Here is a 15783-nt window from a genome sequence, read left to right as displayed (position 1 = left end):
CCTGAAATGCCCTATGGGCATACAGTGCACAGTAAGGCTTATGGTACTCAGAAAGTGTCAGTAACACAATTTGAGCAAACTCCAGGACACAGCATGCTTTCTAGAGGAAGCTGCCAGCAGAGGGCAATGATGAATTCTAAGAGCTCGCATGTTACAGTGTCCATATTTTTCAAAAACCCATGTTGCATCTTTAATATGTTTGAGGCTTCATCAGTTACTCCTGGATTAACGGTATCTCAAAATTTGTTGCAAAATATTTTTAATGGTTAACTCACAACAAAGAATACGCTGAGCCTAGATTAAAGCTGCAATCTGAGAGCTCATGAAGATAAAAAGGAAATAGAAAGAAGTTCAGCATTTCATAGCAGATAGCATCTAATTTATGGATTATCCCGAGACTTTTACTCAGCTACCCAGTGGGGTTTTTATTCTAACATAATTTTTATTCCCTCAAATAAGGGTCATTTTACTTTGCTAAAAGGGTAATTCTCACGTGATAGAAATATTTAGTAACATAGTAGGACTCCCAAATCCACATTCAGAAGCATGGAAAATCCTTTCCAGGAAACATCTAGAATGAGATCAGCAGTCACCTTGAAGAGCGTAATCTGCTGCAGAACAGGGCGGCCCTGCTGAACTACAGAAAAATATGTGAAGATCCCATTTAGCCTTCTCTATGTTGTCTCTTATTTGGAGACATCAGCAGTAGTTTCTTAGCAGTGGCTCATAAGTTCCATTCATAGGAAATCAGAAATTGAAGTGGATCTTTGTATGCAGAGGGTTTCTTGGTATGCATTTGAGTTCTGATTTAGAAGGGGACTTAGCCCTGTTGTCTGCTCTCTACCGTAATCAGCTACTCACCCAAGTTGCCGGTGCAGAGACAATTGTGCGTCCGAGGCTGTGGTTTGGTCTGGTGACTATCGAGGATTTGCTGTACAAGCTGCTCCACAGAGAACCCTGAACTGCTGTTCCCATTGCTGCAAGTCCACTTAATGCCATGAACTGTGGAGAGAACAGCAGAAAACATCCATCAGAGGCTAGTCAGAAAACAGCAGCAGATCATTAAGAGCTATCCCCCAAAACATGTGTGAGGCTTCACAGTGCTGTCAGATCTGCAGAATAATAGTAAAGAACAATATTAAGTAATAATACTTTACCATTTTCTAGTCCCTTCAATTCAAGGATCTCAACAAGCAATGCATGGATTAGGCCTCACAACCAGCCTGTGAGGTAGGTATAATTACTCCCATTTTTAAAAAGTGAGCCCCAGTGGTTAAGTGACTTACCCACTAAGTTAGTGGCAGAGCCAGGCATCTAATCAAGGGACCCTGACTTAAAGTCCCCTTCTCTAATGCCTCACCACCTCTCAGATATTGCTATAGGAGCCTCTAGTGTTCCAGAGTTGCTAGTCAGTATCTGGCTAGCTCTCTATTTAACTACTCACAGAGAGAGAGTGAGAGAGAAAACGAATGTACAGCACAACTGATTCAGCTTCAGAAGAACTGGTGAAGATAATTGCCTAGTAAGATATTTATTTAAATAGTTTAAAACACCTGATAAAAGTGTACTCCCCAACAATAACAACTATGATGTAACAAAGACCTGGTCTGGGGAATGAGGTTGCAAATTTTACCCACCTTCTTTGCATTCATCTGTGTGCAAACTCCATGGCATTTGTACAGATGGTTTCTTCCTAATCCCATGAGCAAGTTTTCAATAATAAACCAGTGAACACACACCAAGGAGAAAAAAGATTTCAGCAGGAAATGAATTTCAGTTTCCTATTGGCAGGGGTTCATTAAACGAGGTGAGTGATTAAAAAAAAATAGTGGTGAGAACTCTCCTGACAGTGTATTTAATATTTATTAGAAACTAGTAAGCTGCAAAGATAGGGGATGGCAGTGTCTGTGTTTGATTCAAATAACTGCTCAGGTTTTAGAGCAGCATTCTGCTATCTTTTGACTGTGTAATGTGAAAGTAGAGTTAAATAGTTTTATATAAAATCACCAACCAGCAATTTACTAATGCAACAGGAAATTTTAAGTCATTTGTAGAAAAGTTGAGGGCAGCTTTTTTTGTGAGCTTTCCCTTTGCTAGTGTGCTAGTCAGGCCAATGGGATGGTTGAATTGTTGACATAGAAACTAGCTCTTAGAATTATAGCTTCATCCTGGAATTTTTCAGGTGCAGAATCTCATATAAAATAGCTTTTCTCAACCTAACAAAATGAGACGCTACTTTCAGTGAAATATGTTAGAGAAAGGTATTTTACAAAAGTTATTTTCATTTTATCTCCTCTAGTACTTCTCTATGCTTTATATTTTTTGTTTAATGTCCCTTGTGTACTCTAGAATGTGTTTTTAGATTCTCAGAAGCCCTATATGTTGGCAAGATCATTTGCAAGGTGAATCACAGTCTTTTCCCCTTAACTTTGTCCATTCAGCTTCTGAAATTTTTGGTTCAAGCCACTCGATCTTGTCCTTAAAGGTGCTGAGCATTCTGGGACACTCCAGCAAAGAAGGTTCCTTGCAGATTCAAGCCCCCGAAGCCTTAGCCTGGAATCACTGAATTAACAGAACCACATAAATGTCAGGCTGGAAGGGACCCTAAGAAGTCATCTAGCCCATCCCCCTGCACTAAGGCAGGACCAAGTACACCTAGACCGTCCCTGACAGTGTTTGTCCAAGCTGCTTTTAAAAACCTCCAGTGACAGGATTCCACAACCTCCTTTGGTAACGTGTTCCAGTACATAACTATACTTCTAGTTATAAAGTTTTCCTAATACCTAACCCGAATTTCCCTTGTTGCAGATTAATCCCATGACTTACTGTCCCACTTTCAGGGGACATGGAGAAATAACAGTTACTAACTTCTTTTGTATCTGTTGTTCTTCAAGATGTGTTGCACATACCCATTACACTCTTGGTATCTGTGGGCCCAGAGCACAGCCGACAGAAACTTCTTCACTTTTCCTCTGCTGGTGCATGCTATTGTGTGCAGATATAAAGGGCAGAGCCACCCCTAGCCCCCTCTGTTCCTTCTTGTCATAACTCTGATGGGTCCTGGAACGGACTCATGCAACACATCTCAAAGAACAACAGTTACGGAACAGGTTATTAACTGTTTTTCTTCTTCGAGTGATTGTCATGTGCATTCCACTATTGGTGACTCACAAGCTGTAAAAAAAGGGTGTGGGATCAAAATAAAGACTGAAGAATAACTTGTTCCACTCTAGCATCATCATCTGGAGTCTTGAGCCACAGCACAGTGGGAGGCAAATGTGTGGACCAAGGACTAGGCTGCTGCTTTACATGTGTCTGCAGCTGAAGCTTGTGCCAGAAAGGCCACCAAATTTGATTGTGACCGCATTGAATGAGCTGTAACTCTGATGGGCAGAGCGACATTAGTCAAATCATAGCACATGTGTATATAAGAGGCGATCCAGGAAGAAATTCTCTGGGTGGAAACTGATTGACCTCTTACTCTATCAGCCACTGCTATGAACATCTGGAAAGATTCACAAAAGTGTCTGGTTCTATCTAGATAAAATGCCAAGGCTCTTTCTCCATGCTTGTATGTCATTTTGGGCAGAGAACAGACAAATAAATAGGCTGGTTGATGTGGAAATAGAAAACACCTTTGGGAGGAACTTCGGATGAGGGCACAGGCAAACCTTGTCCTTAAGAAAGATCATATATGGAGGTCCCAACATTAATCCTCCCAGCTCCCCTACTCTTTTGTGCAAGGTAATGACCACCGGAAAAGTCAACTTCATTGACAGAAGCAGCTGAGAGCAGGTAGCCAACAGTTCAAATGACAATACTAGGTTTAGATCTTGCACAGGGGAATGGAGTCTTGCACTTGAGAGTATAATTTGACTAAGACCTTTAAAAACCTTTTGGACATGATGTCATTGGATAAAACAGAGTGACTGTCCACCTTAGGATGGAACACTGAAATAGCAGACAGATGCACCCTGATGAAACTAACTGCCAAACCTTAGTGTTTCAGCCATGATTCTAGCTGCTGATGGGCTGCGTCCAGCCCTGCCTGCAGCGATGTTCTCGTGACTAGTCTGCCCTTATTGGGAATGGAACCCCTGTCTAGCATTCTCTGGAAACAGCTCCCTGAACTTTTCCACAGAGCCCCATAAATTAAAATCATACTGTCCCAGCAGAGCCTGTTGGTTAGTGATATGCAGCTGGAAAGCCCCATCGAATAAATCTTTCTGCCAAATAAATCCATCTTTTTAGTCTTTTGATCTGGGGTTGACAGGCTGGAGCCCTTGGCACATTTTCTCATTAACTGATGTCACAACTAATGAGGCTGATAGTGGATGACTACAGAGGTACTCAAAACCTTGGGAGAGCACATAATGCAGTGATACTCAGATCTCAGTGGTTCAGGAGCCAAATTAGTGATCAACATTAGCCAAAAGAGCCACAGTTGTGTGAATCCATTGTTTCATTTACTCTCTCTCTCTCTCTTTGTATATATATACACATATATACACAAAGACACAGAGCTGATGGGGAGAGCGAGACCATCAGAGCAGGCTTCTCCTTGCATGGTACTGAGACGGCCTGTCCAGGAAGCAGGAAAATGCAGTACTGTAAGTGAAATCACTGGCAGTGGTGTCAAGAGATTGGACTCTTGGAAGGACAGAGACACCAGCACTGAGAGGCAAAATAGGTTTCTTGCCACCACAAATACCTCCGGGGTAATTGGCACCAAGATGGTCTCTTGTGGTGCCAAAGAAGTTGATGGTGCCCCTTGCAATACTGGAGCTGACTGCCAATTTAGGCATACATTTGAAGGAGGAGTGCTTAGGTTTCAAGTGCACTCTGCTGGACTCCTCTTCTATCCTCTTACAAGACTTGGAGGCAGATATCTTCCCCTGGCAGGTGCCTGTCTGGAAGCCTTGTACTTCTTCCTCAGTAGAGGTGAGGGAGAATGGTGCCGGGATTCTGCTAACTCTGGAGTTGTGCTTCTCACTGAAGCTGCAACACTCGGCACCAAGTCAGACCAGAACGGCTCCAACCATGGCCTGAGCACTGCCTCCATCAGCTGGAATTTCTGCCTACCCTCCCTATCCTTCTTTGTCCTAGGCTTGAACTCCCTGCGAATCTGGCACCTGTCATTCATGTCTGGCTCTCCCAAGCACTTCAGGCAGCTATTATGTGGGTCACTCACTTGAAAGTTGCTTGAAAGTTGGTGACCAGGGCATACCTTGGTACCGTGAATAGAAATACCCCAAATGGGAAAATGACAAGTCCAGAAAACTTTTTTTTTTAAAACAGAAAAAATGATTACTTTAACCTTCCATAACTGTTGTTCTTCAAGATGTGTTGCTCATGTCCATTCCATGCTAGGTGTGCGAGTTGCCGAAGACTTTTTCCCCTTAGTGGTGTCCATTGAACCAGCCCTAGCACCTCCTGGATCCCCCTGCACATGCGCCAGTATAAGGGTTGTCGCTGGCTCCGCACCATCTCAGTTCCTTCTTGCCAGTAACTCCAACAGAGGGATAGGGTGGGGGCGGGGGCATGTCATGGAATGGACACAAGCAACACATCTCAAAGAATAACAGTTACAGAAGGTTATTAACCATTTTTTCTTCTTTGAGTGCTTGCTCATGTCCACTCAATGCTAGGTGATTCTCAAGCAGTGCCCCTGGAGGTGGGCTCGAAGTTCATGGATGTGTTGATTGCAACACTGCTCTCCTGAAACTGGCATAGAAACTGTTGGGTGATGATGTAGTGGGACGTGAAGGTATGAACCGATGACCATGTTGCAGCTCTGCAGAAATCCTGGATTGGTATCTGCATGAGGAATGCTGCTGATGAAGCCTGGGCTCTCGTGGAATGAGCAGTCACAATGGCTGCAGGCAGAACCTTCGCCTGTTTGTCGCAAGCTTAGATGCAGGCGGTTATCCAGAACGAGATTCTTTGGGATGATACTGGTAGTCCTTTCATCCTTTCTGCTACTGCAGCAAAACGTTGCGCAGACTTGTGGAAGGGCTTAGTCCTCTTGATACAGAAGGCCAGGGCCCACTTAACCTCTAATGTATGGAGCTGATGTTCCTCATCAGGTGCTGTGTGGAAAGAAGACAGGCAGAAAAATTTCCTGATTGTTATGGAATTGCTACACTATCTTTGGTAGTAAAGCTGGGTGGGGGTGCAGCTGGACCTTATCCTTGAAGAACACCGTATAAGGGGTATCTGATGTCAGGAGTTTGATCTTGGAGATTCTTCTGGCTGAAGGCCGAACTGATCGCCAACAGGAAGGCAACTTTCCAAGAGAGGAGCAGTAAGGAACAAGATGTCAATGGCTTGAAGGGGGGCCCCAGGAGTTTTAACAGGACCAGGTTTAAGTCCCATAGGGGAAATCGGGTTGTAAACCTGCAGCTAGAGTCTTTCCAAGCCTTTGAGGAACCTGACCATCATCTCTTAGGAGAAGACTGACCTGCCCTGTACTGGAGGATGGAAGACCGAGATGGCTGCCAAGTGAACCTTAACAGATAATAGAGCCAGACCTTGATGTGTCAGGTGGAGCAGACAGTCCAAGATGGACTACAGGGAAGATCAAGTTGGAGAAGATTCCATTCAGGGACCAACAAGTGAAATGTTTCCACTTAGCTGAGTAGGTAGCCCTGGTGGAAGGTTTACTGCTACCTTGCAAGACTTGTTGAACCTGATTCGACCAGGCGTGTTCCTCAGGATTCAGCCATGCAGCAGCCATGTTGTCAGGTGTAGGGAGGCGGGGTTCAGGTGAGGCAACTGGCCATGGTCTTGCAAAATCAAGTCCGGACTGGGTGGGAGTGCTAGTGGAGGTGCCACTGAGAGGTCTAGAAGCCTGAAGAATCATTGCTGGCATGGCCATGCTGGAGCTATCATGGTAACCTTTGCCTTTTCCCTCTTGATCTTTAGGAGGACCTTGTGAACCAAGGGGATTGGTGGGATTGCGTACAACAGGCCGTCTGCCCACAAGAACAAGAAGGCGTCGGAAAAGGAGGCCTCGCTGGGCCCGTGCATAGAAGAGAATAGATGGCATTTCTTGTTCTGTCTGGTGGTGAAAGGTCCACCTGGGGAGTCTCCACTTCTGGGGGATAACACTGGCAACCTCCGGGTGAAGAGATCACTCGGGGCGAGAGAAAAGGGACCTGCTAAAGTGATCCGCCAACACATTCAAGTCTCCTGAGAGGTGCAACACATCAAGGTGAATGACGTGCTTCACGCAGAAGTCTCACAGTCAGAGGGCCACTTGACAAGGCTGAGGATTGAGCGCCCCCCTTGCTTGTTGACATGAAACATCAAGGCCATGTTGTCCATCAAGACCAGCATGACCGTGCCTGAGAATGGGGGAAGAAACACCTGGCAGGTCAAGCGTATTGCCCTAAGTTCCCTGACATTTACATGCATGGACAGTTCTTCCTGGGACCAGAGACCCTGGGTCCCGAGTCTGCCAAAGTGGGTCCCCCACCCCAGGTCTGAGGTGTCCAAACTAAGGTTACTGTCAGACAGAGGGCAGTGAAAGGCACCCCCTTCATTACAGAATGTGGGTCTCTCCACAAAGTCAGAGAAGTTAAGACAGGCAATGGAATCATGAGATCAGAGTGCAAGTGGTGCCTGCCCGACACCACGCACATCTGAAGTGGTATGAGGCATAGCCATGTGTACTGCACCACATAGGTACATGCTGCCATGTGACCTAACAGCTTGAGGCACACCTGGGCAGTCGTAAGTGGGTGAGCTGTGACCCAGGCAGTTAGATCGGACATAGTTCAGAACTTGGCCTCCGCAAGGTAGGACTTGGCGGAGATGAGCACTGTCCCAATAAACTCTATTCATAGATTCATAGATACTAAGGTCAGAAGGGACCATTCTGATCATCTAGTCCGACCTCCTGCACAATGCAGGCCACAGAATCTCACCCACCCACTCCTACGAAAAACCTCACCTTATGGCTGAGCTACTGAAGTCCTCAAATCGTGGTTTAAAGACTTCAAGGAGCAGAGAAGCCTCCCTCAAGTGACCCGTGCCCCATGCTACAGAGGAAGGCGAAAAACTTCCAGGGCCTCTTCCAATCTGCCCTGGAGGAAAATTCCTTCCCGACCCAAATATAGCGATCAGCTAAACCCTGAGCATATGGGCAAAATTCACCAGCCAGATACTACAGAAAATTCTTTCCTGGGTAACTCAGATCCCATCCATCTAATATCCCATCTCAGGGGATTAGTCCTATTTACCCTGAATATTTAAAGATCAACTACTTACCAAAATCACATTATCCCATCATGCCATCTTCTCCATAAACTTATTGAGTAGAATCTTAAAGCCAGATAGATCTTTTGCCCCCACTGCTTCCCTTGGAAGGCTATTCCAAAACTTCACTCCTCTGATGGTTAGAAACCTTCGTCTAATTTCAAGTCTAAACTTCCTATTTGTTCTTGTGTCTATTCTCTGCACCAGGACCAATGTTGATTTCTGTTTGTTTATTAACAGATCCAGAACCCAAAAGGTGGCCCGAACTATACCAATGCTCGCTGAACCTGAGCCCGTGAATGGCCTTTGATCAGTCAATCGTCCAGGTACTGGTATACTTGCATGCCTTGATGACCGAGGTTTTTTCTACATTATATAAAGTTCCTACTCTTATATTGAGAAATTTATTCTGCAGTGAAATATTTTCAGTTTCTCCCACAAGTGCTTGCGATGGCAGTGAAGTGTATGTATACTACTGCCCACAGAAAGGTCTGCTTTAAAGAATTATGTCAGGGTTGCTCACTACCGCTGCTAAATCCAGTGATGAGCAAGGTATTACAGGGCGCAAGTCTGGTAACTGAACTGTCTCATGGTTTATGTATAGATAATGATTTGTCTGAAGCCTGAATCAAGCAAGTTGTGAGCTGCAAGCTAAGCAACACAGACAGCTTTATAGCTGGATACATATGGTAACCTATTATTTCAGATTCTTCCTTTATAATAAACACAGCAGGGATCAATTGCAGGAAGCAGGCAGGAGCTGAAGCTTTTGATCTTGAAAATATCTGTAGCATTCCTAAGTGAGACCTCCAAACACTGAGCTTTCCTGGGGAACATCCAAGTTTCATAGTCTGACATCATCATACCAAGAGGCTCTGGGATTGCATTTCTCAGTGATCTCATTGGCTGTATTTTCTGATCTTTAGCTCTTGGAGGAGCCAATGAGGCTTCAGGCTTCTGCTGACAGGTGGCATTTACTGGAAAAGTTCCATCTATAGCTTTACACTTGCTGATTGAGCAAGGTTCCAGCTCCAGACTCATCCATGTGCTGTGACTCTTCTGGTGCTTATACTCCCCCTTATGTTATGAAGGCTATAAAATGAAAAGCCAGTGAAGGGTGACAGATTGAAAGCAGAGAATTTCTGGATGCCTAATTTAAATTACCTACTGTCTTGGCACATCCAATATGCAGATTGTCTCCCTCCCCCTTTTAAAAAAAACCTCTTATTAGATGGTGAGCTGTTAGTACTGAATATCAAATACTATCAAGATGGCTTTTAACATGTCATGCTCGGCTTCCCGACACATAATGAATCAGCGGGAAAAGAGATTTCTATAGGGAAAAAAGTGCATTGTGAAAGAAAGGTTAATAAAAAAAAACATGTCCCTCCCCTTTCTTAAAGGCTTAAAAAGTTAAACCACTTTAAAAGCGTATTTGATTAAATTTAAGGTCAAAATGTGGACATCAAAAAGGATGCAGCTAAATTCTGCGAAGTATTTTCATTCTCATTTCTGTGCAGATTCCTTCTGCACATATTTATAATTTAAATAAATCCTGCAAACAACTCCAATATTCCTCCCTTCCCCTCCAAAAAGTGTTGTTGTGAAATGTATCCAGAAGCAGCTGCCTTTCAGTGGTAAGTGTCCTGTTCCCTGACACACTGCCTCTGTACAGCATATTGGAAACCTGTGGAAGCAAAGTGGCTAAAGATGTATAAGGGAGTGGTGTTTTGAGAAACAGAGAACTGGGGCTGGTGTAAAGTACATCATTAAGCATTGCAAATGGAGATGCTAGCAGAAATGCCTCAGGCCTGTTCTGGAAGAGGGAGTGGTCACTCCTCCAAGCATCTGCCTTTTCTGTTGTGGAGAAGGAGAGAATCAAAATGACCTTCCAGTATTGATTCAATAGCTCCCCATTCATTAGCACTGTCAGGACTTTCTTTGATCAGCAGCAGCACAGGGAAGCGAATTATGAAACGAACAACTGGCAAAAAGGAAGATCAGAAGCGAAAGGAAACTTAAATAGGGACAGAACTTAGCTTCCTAGTTGCACCCTAAATCATGGCAACCTCCACCTTCCTTCGCTGCTGTTGACTATGCCACCAAGCCCACTCTCCATCCCCAGCACACACTTAGGTTTGAGACCACTACAGTTGTCTTTCATGCCTCTGTCCTCTCCCCACACATCCATGCTGTCCCCAAATCTTACAGCATCCTCCCCACAAAAGATTGAAAACCCACTTACCTCTTTCTGTCCTGACAAATAAAACACTCATCCATGCACTGATCATATCCCCTTTTGCTTACTGCAACCTCTTCCTCTCTGGCCTCCTTGAGCAACATCTCTCCTTGGGGCCATCCAAAATCCAGCTGCTAAAATTACCTTCTTCACCTTTCAATCTGACCATGTCACCCCCTTTGAATGTACTACTGGTTTCCCCTTGCTCACAACAGGCCCCCACCATTTCCTGATTAAAATCCTACCTGAGCACTCACTTCTACAATGCTACCAAATACCCTCATGCTAAATCCCCCTCTGCCCCAACATTAAAGCAGTGATTTAGATCAGGAGCCTCTCTCATTAAATACCTAATCTCTTCTGCCTGGGTTTCTCAGAGTGCGTTCTGCCCATCTGTCCTTTAAACTGTAATCTCTTCAGGGAAGGGACTATTTTTATTTTTGCTCTGACAAGTGTTGAATACACTGTTGGCACTTATCAAATAGCCACCAGAAAAAGGTGGACAGTTTGTAATAAACAAGGCCAGATCTCTGTTTACTGAAGGTAAGAATGCTCCCAAATCCTCATTCTGGAGCATGTTCTGCTGTTTGATAAAATCTGACCTACCGCCTTAAATGTTTGGCTTTTAAACTACTTAAATGTGCCTTTTAGGTGCATAATCAGGGATTCCAACTACCAGGAGGACGTCATCAAAGCCAAACGTTTGCACTCTGCCTTGCTCTGGTTGTGACCTATTTGGAAGGGACGTTTATTCTTATGATAATCAGAATAATCAGATAATTCTTATGATGATCAGCCCATGCCAAGTAAAGAGCAAATCACTGCAGAATTACAAGCATGAAATCTGCAGCACCAGCACATACTGCAACCTTTTTGGAACTGCTTGTTGAAGTACCTGTCTTGCCAGTCAGGCCGCCAGTGCTCCTGATGCATCCACACACCATCTGGCTTGGTGGCAGAGTAGCATGAAACCTGAGTTCAGCACAGAGAGGATGCGCTTGCTGTCTCAGTGGCATGGGGCAATGGAAAGGTGCTTATTGCATACCTTTGCAATGCTTCTTATAACCTAGCTCACAGAGGATGTGCATTCTTCCCATCTATCAAGAAGGGACAAAATCTGATTATTACTAGTCCAAGTGGGCAAGTTAGGGAACCGAGACTTGTGCAGCTTTGTTGACTGCTACGACAACTTTTACATTTAACACTGGAAGTTCAAGAACTGCCCAGAGAACAGGACCTAAGATCATGGCCTTAAATTGTTCTCCTAAGCAATCTACAGATACTCATCTATAATAAAAAGTAACTCTTACTAAGACTTCTTGTTTCTATCAATGTTAATCAGGACAAAGTTGTCATCATTGAGCCAGTCTCTTTCAGAATTTCATTCCTTGGTTTGCTAAAACTCAGTTGGCAGGAACAGAATAAATGTTCTTACACTTAGCTCACAAGAAGTGAACAAAACTTTAACTACTTAGCTAGTATTTCATGATTGACCAAACTTCTGGTTCTGGGACAGCCAATTAACTTTCATATCTGCTTCTCAGACATACACAGCACAAGGACATTTTTCAAGGAATGGCAGGCTGGCATTTGAGAGGGAGATAAAGTTGGTGTGATATCTCACTGGGGACATTAGAGAGGAAAATGATTGGCAGCAGCCAGAGGCCCCCAGGCCCTTTTAAATCACCCGGGCCACTGTCGTCAGGCCTGTGGTCATGTGACCTAGCGTGCTTGCCAGCATAGCTTTTAATAATAAAAAAGTATTATTAATATCTCCAGTCATTTTAATCAGTGAATATTCTTATTGGCTATATATTTTTCTTTAATCAGACCTTTATAGAAAGTTTATAGTTATTGTTTTTAATTCAGACTCACATGAACAAGTTATCTGTAAATTCAAGGTGGTTGCCGTAGCCTTAGTGTGGTTAGCCCCTTGTCTCACTGGAGGCATTGCCAAGTAGCTTTAGTCTTTGGCACACCAGGAGGAATTGGACACCTACCAGGAGCACCACAAAATGAGCCCACGCAACAGAAACTTTGGAACCGTCCAAAGTTTGTGAGGTACCCCTCTCCTATTCACACATCATACAGGTACTAAGCCAGCGCTGAAAGGGGGATTACACACCTTTCCATTGTGACACAGGCCAAGGGTCATTTAGGTCACAACTGGTTTAATGCTACCCTACATATTTTGTAGCTTTCACTTTAAAAAATGTTTTTATAGAAACTTTTTTCCCACTCTTCCCAAGAAAAAAGCCCCCAGCACATCTGAAGGAAAAAGCTGCATCAGCCAAAGATCTCTCTGAAATTCCCATAGCTATACTCAAGTACAAAATTGACTAATACCTCTTCAGGTCATTAAATTGTATGTAGTCATCCACCTTTGGCTCTAGTGCAATCATACTGGTTGAATCCACCTCCCACCTGCTCACCATTCTCTCTCCTTATAGTCAGACACGTATTCCCTTTTCTTATAAACCCCTGTCTTCTGCTCTATCCAAGAGCCCCAAATAAATCATTAAGCTTAATCTCATGGCTTCTTCTATTTCCATGTATGGCACCATAACCCTCACGTTTACTGTTGCTAGTAGGATACTCCGTGTATGTGCCCATGATAACTATGATGGGCCCTGATGCCTATGTCAAGTAGTGAATGTCACAAGAGGCTACACCCCTCCGCTAGCTGCCATCACAGGGCATAATCTCCGTTCCATCTTTGTCCCATGTGTCAGGATCACAAGGGAAAGAGGGAAGTTGGATGCAAAGGCTGACTACTATGAGCAGTAGTACTGTACACCAAGCTGTTGATGCTGAACCTATGGGCTTTCCTCATAGTGGCATGTGTCATTACAGCAGACTGAACATTTTAATATTTTTAAAAGCCTCATTTAGTGACAAACTTAAAATAAAACTGTGGCCCTGGAAAGACTTTGGGGCAGTTCAGGACCAGACCTGATCTCTGTGGCTCATTTCCACCTCCAGTATGGATTATTGCACTGTATCTCTCAGCACAGACAAATGAGAGCAAAAACTAGTCTGAACAAGCCCGTCTCTCCCAATCAGGTGGAATGATTTTGCTGGTCTCAGCTCAGTTGCTAGAGCGCTATTTCTCTCATCAGTGACTGCTCCAGCTGGCATAAGAAGCCGTCAATTGAGAATAATAACAAATGTGTGCTTCTCATCAGCACTGGATGCAGTGAGGAGAGTGTCATTAGGTGGATTGGCCCCAACAACTCAGACAAGGAGGAATGGGACAGAGCTCCTCTTCTGTGCCTCCCAGGCATGGTGCATTTTAACTCTTTGTGTCTTGTAACTCAGGTTAAGAGGAAAATTTCCAGTGCTGTCTGCTCTGTGAAGCAGATTTTCAATAGAGCTCAGCGTCCAAGAGTGCCCCCTGCTTCCATACTGAGAACAATGGAATTCCCTCTCTGCCACCCCCTGAGAACAAAGCCAGCTGCTGGGTTCTTTTGAAAATTCTGTCCCAAACCATGCCTGCCTGAAGAAGGGTGCTCCCTCCGCCCCCACAACTGAAGGGCCAGATTTCCAAGCACTTTATGATTTCAACACCAAATGTAGGCCTGATCAGTAGAAGAGCTTCATAAACGGTCCTAATTTCCTCACATCATTTGGATTCGAATCCCAAACCGGCCTTCCTAACTACAATTTCTGAGCTCATTAAAAAAGTCCGAAATTTGTTGTTTTATGCTAAGAGATGGGATTACCCATCAAGGATGTTATTTATGGAAAATTCCACTAGAGCAGCATTACCAAAACTGGAGGCTGGCCTCCCTGGGAAAGGAGATCTGTCCAGGGGGTCAGGGGAAGAACATGAAGGAGAGGGGTTCTGCCGGATTTTAATTTTTGAAATTCAGCTTTTCTCTCCCCTCTTATGGCATTATTGGAAGAACATGAGTGGAAGTTGACTGAGGAGGGAGGGGGAAATGATTTTTATTCAGAATTTCTGAATAAATCTTGGGTGCCATTTGAGTTAGCTGGTGTTAACTCAAATTCCTGACTAACAACTGGAAGAAAAGATGTTTTGTTAATGGTTCAAAATCTCCCTCCTTCAGTTAAGGGCTGAGAAAGCTCCTGATCCACCTCTCTGAGCCATAGTAGGAGATGTCTAGTAAGAGCAGAGAGTCTTAATAAAAGGGGGAAAAGAGGGGAGAGTGAGTGAGCAGAAAACCAACTTTTTATTAAATAACACTTTCAGATCTGTGTCTGCCATAAGGAAGAAAAAGGAAGAAGCCCCTTTTTTTTTATTTTGTTGTCCCCTGTACAATTCCCTCAGCTGAAGGGACTTGACCACTTCCATCAACTCCTTGTTTTTAAAGTACTCCCATTAGAGAAATCTCTATGCTGTATGGCTGGGGAGAGCTGCTCTAGGAAGCTGGATTGAAGCTCTCCAGCAGCCAGTGGTGGGCCTTACTCATCTCACCTACACCAGTTTTACTTCAGTGCAATCTCAGTGGAGATACTCCTGATTGACATAGGCATGATTGAGAGCAGAATCAGGCCTATAGCAGCTACCCCTTGAAAACTCCCTTGGAAAGGGATTTTCCCCAGGACTCAGCAAAGGAGAGCAAACAACTCTGCATGATGGTATTCAGGCACTGAGAGCAAAACTCAGTCTGGCTGTGCGAGCGGGTACAATATGCAAGTACGCAATTGCTCTTGGGCCAAACAGGCCCACATATACAGTCAAGATGCTATTTTTTTTTACTGAAAAAACAGGGTTTTCCAATACTACACACATTTCATGCGCTTGCGTTCACACTCCTAATATAAATGAATGGTGTGTACAAGTAACATTTTAGGAACCATTAGGAAAGGGATAGATAATATGACCCATATATAGATAATACTGCTATATAAATCAATGGTATGTCCATACCTTAAATGCTGCCTGCAGTTCTGGTCACCCCATCTCCAAAAAGATACATTAGAATGGGAAAAAGTGCAGAGAAGGGCAACAAACATGACAAGGGTCGGGAACAGCTTCCACATGGGAAGAGATTAAAAAGACTGGGACGGTTCAGCTTAGAAAAGAGATGAGGAACTGTGGAAAAACCTGAGTGTCTCTGGATTAAGTTTAGAAGTGTGTGCAACAAGAGTGATGTCATGGTGGGAGTCTGCTATAGACCACCGGACCAGGGGGATGAGGTGGATGAGGCTTTCTTCCGGCAACTCACGGAAGCTACTAGATCGCATGCCCTGATTCTCATGGGTGACTTTAATTTTCCTGATATCTGCTGGGAGAGCAATACAGCGGTGCATAGACAATC

General features: G+C 44.1%; 1 protein-coding gene across 15 annotated transcripts in view; it reads right to left on the bottom strand.

Moving 5' to 3' along the window:
* The window catches only part of CAMTA1 (calmodulin binding transcription activator 1), a 927426-nt gene that overhangs the window by 125176 nt on the left and 786467 nt on the right, over positions 1-15783 (bottom strand). For all 15 annotated transcript variants that reach the window (XM_038376458.1, XM_038376466.1, XM_038376465.1 and 12 more), the window contains exon 7: positions 862-1002. In XM_038376458.1, the coding sequence (XP_038232386.1) occupies positions 862-1002 (141 nt within the window). The remainder of the gene's footprint in view (positions 1-861; positions 1003-15783) is intronic.

Source organism: Dermochelys coriacea, chromosome 18 (assembly GCF_009764565.3).
Source record: "Dermochelys coriacea isolate rDerCor1 chromosome 18, rDerCor1.pri.v4, whole genome shotgun sequence".
In the NCBI taxonomy this organism is placed as follows: domain Eukaryota; kingdom Metazoa; phylum Chordata; order Testudines; family Dermochelyidae; genus Dermochelys; species Dermochelys coriacea.
The sequence above is the reverse complement of the archived record's forward strand: the minus strand, read 5'-3'. Positions and strand labels throughout refer to the sequence as shown.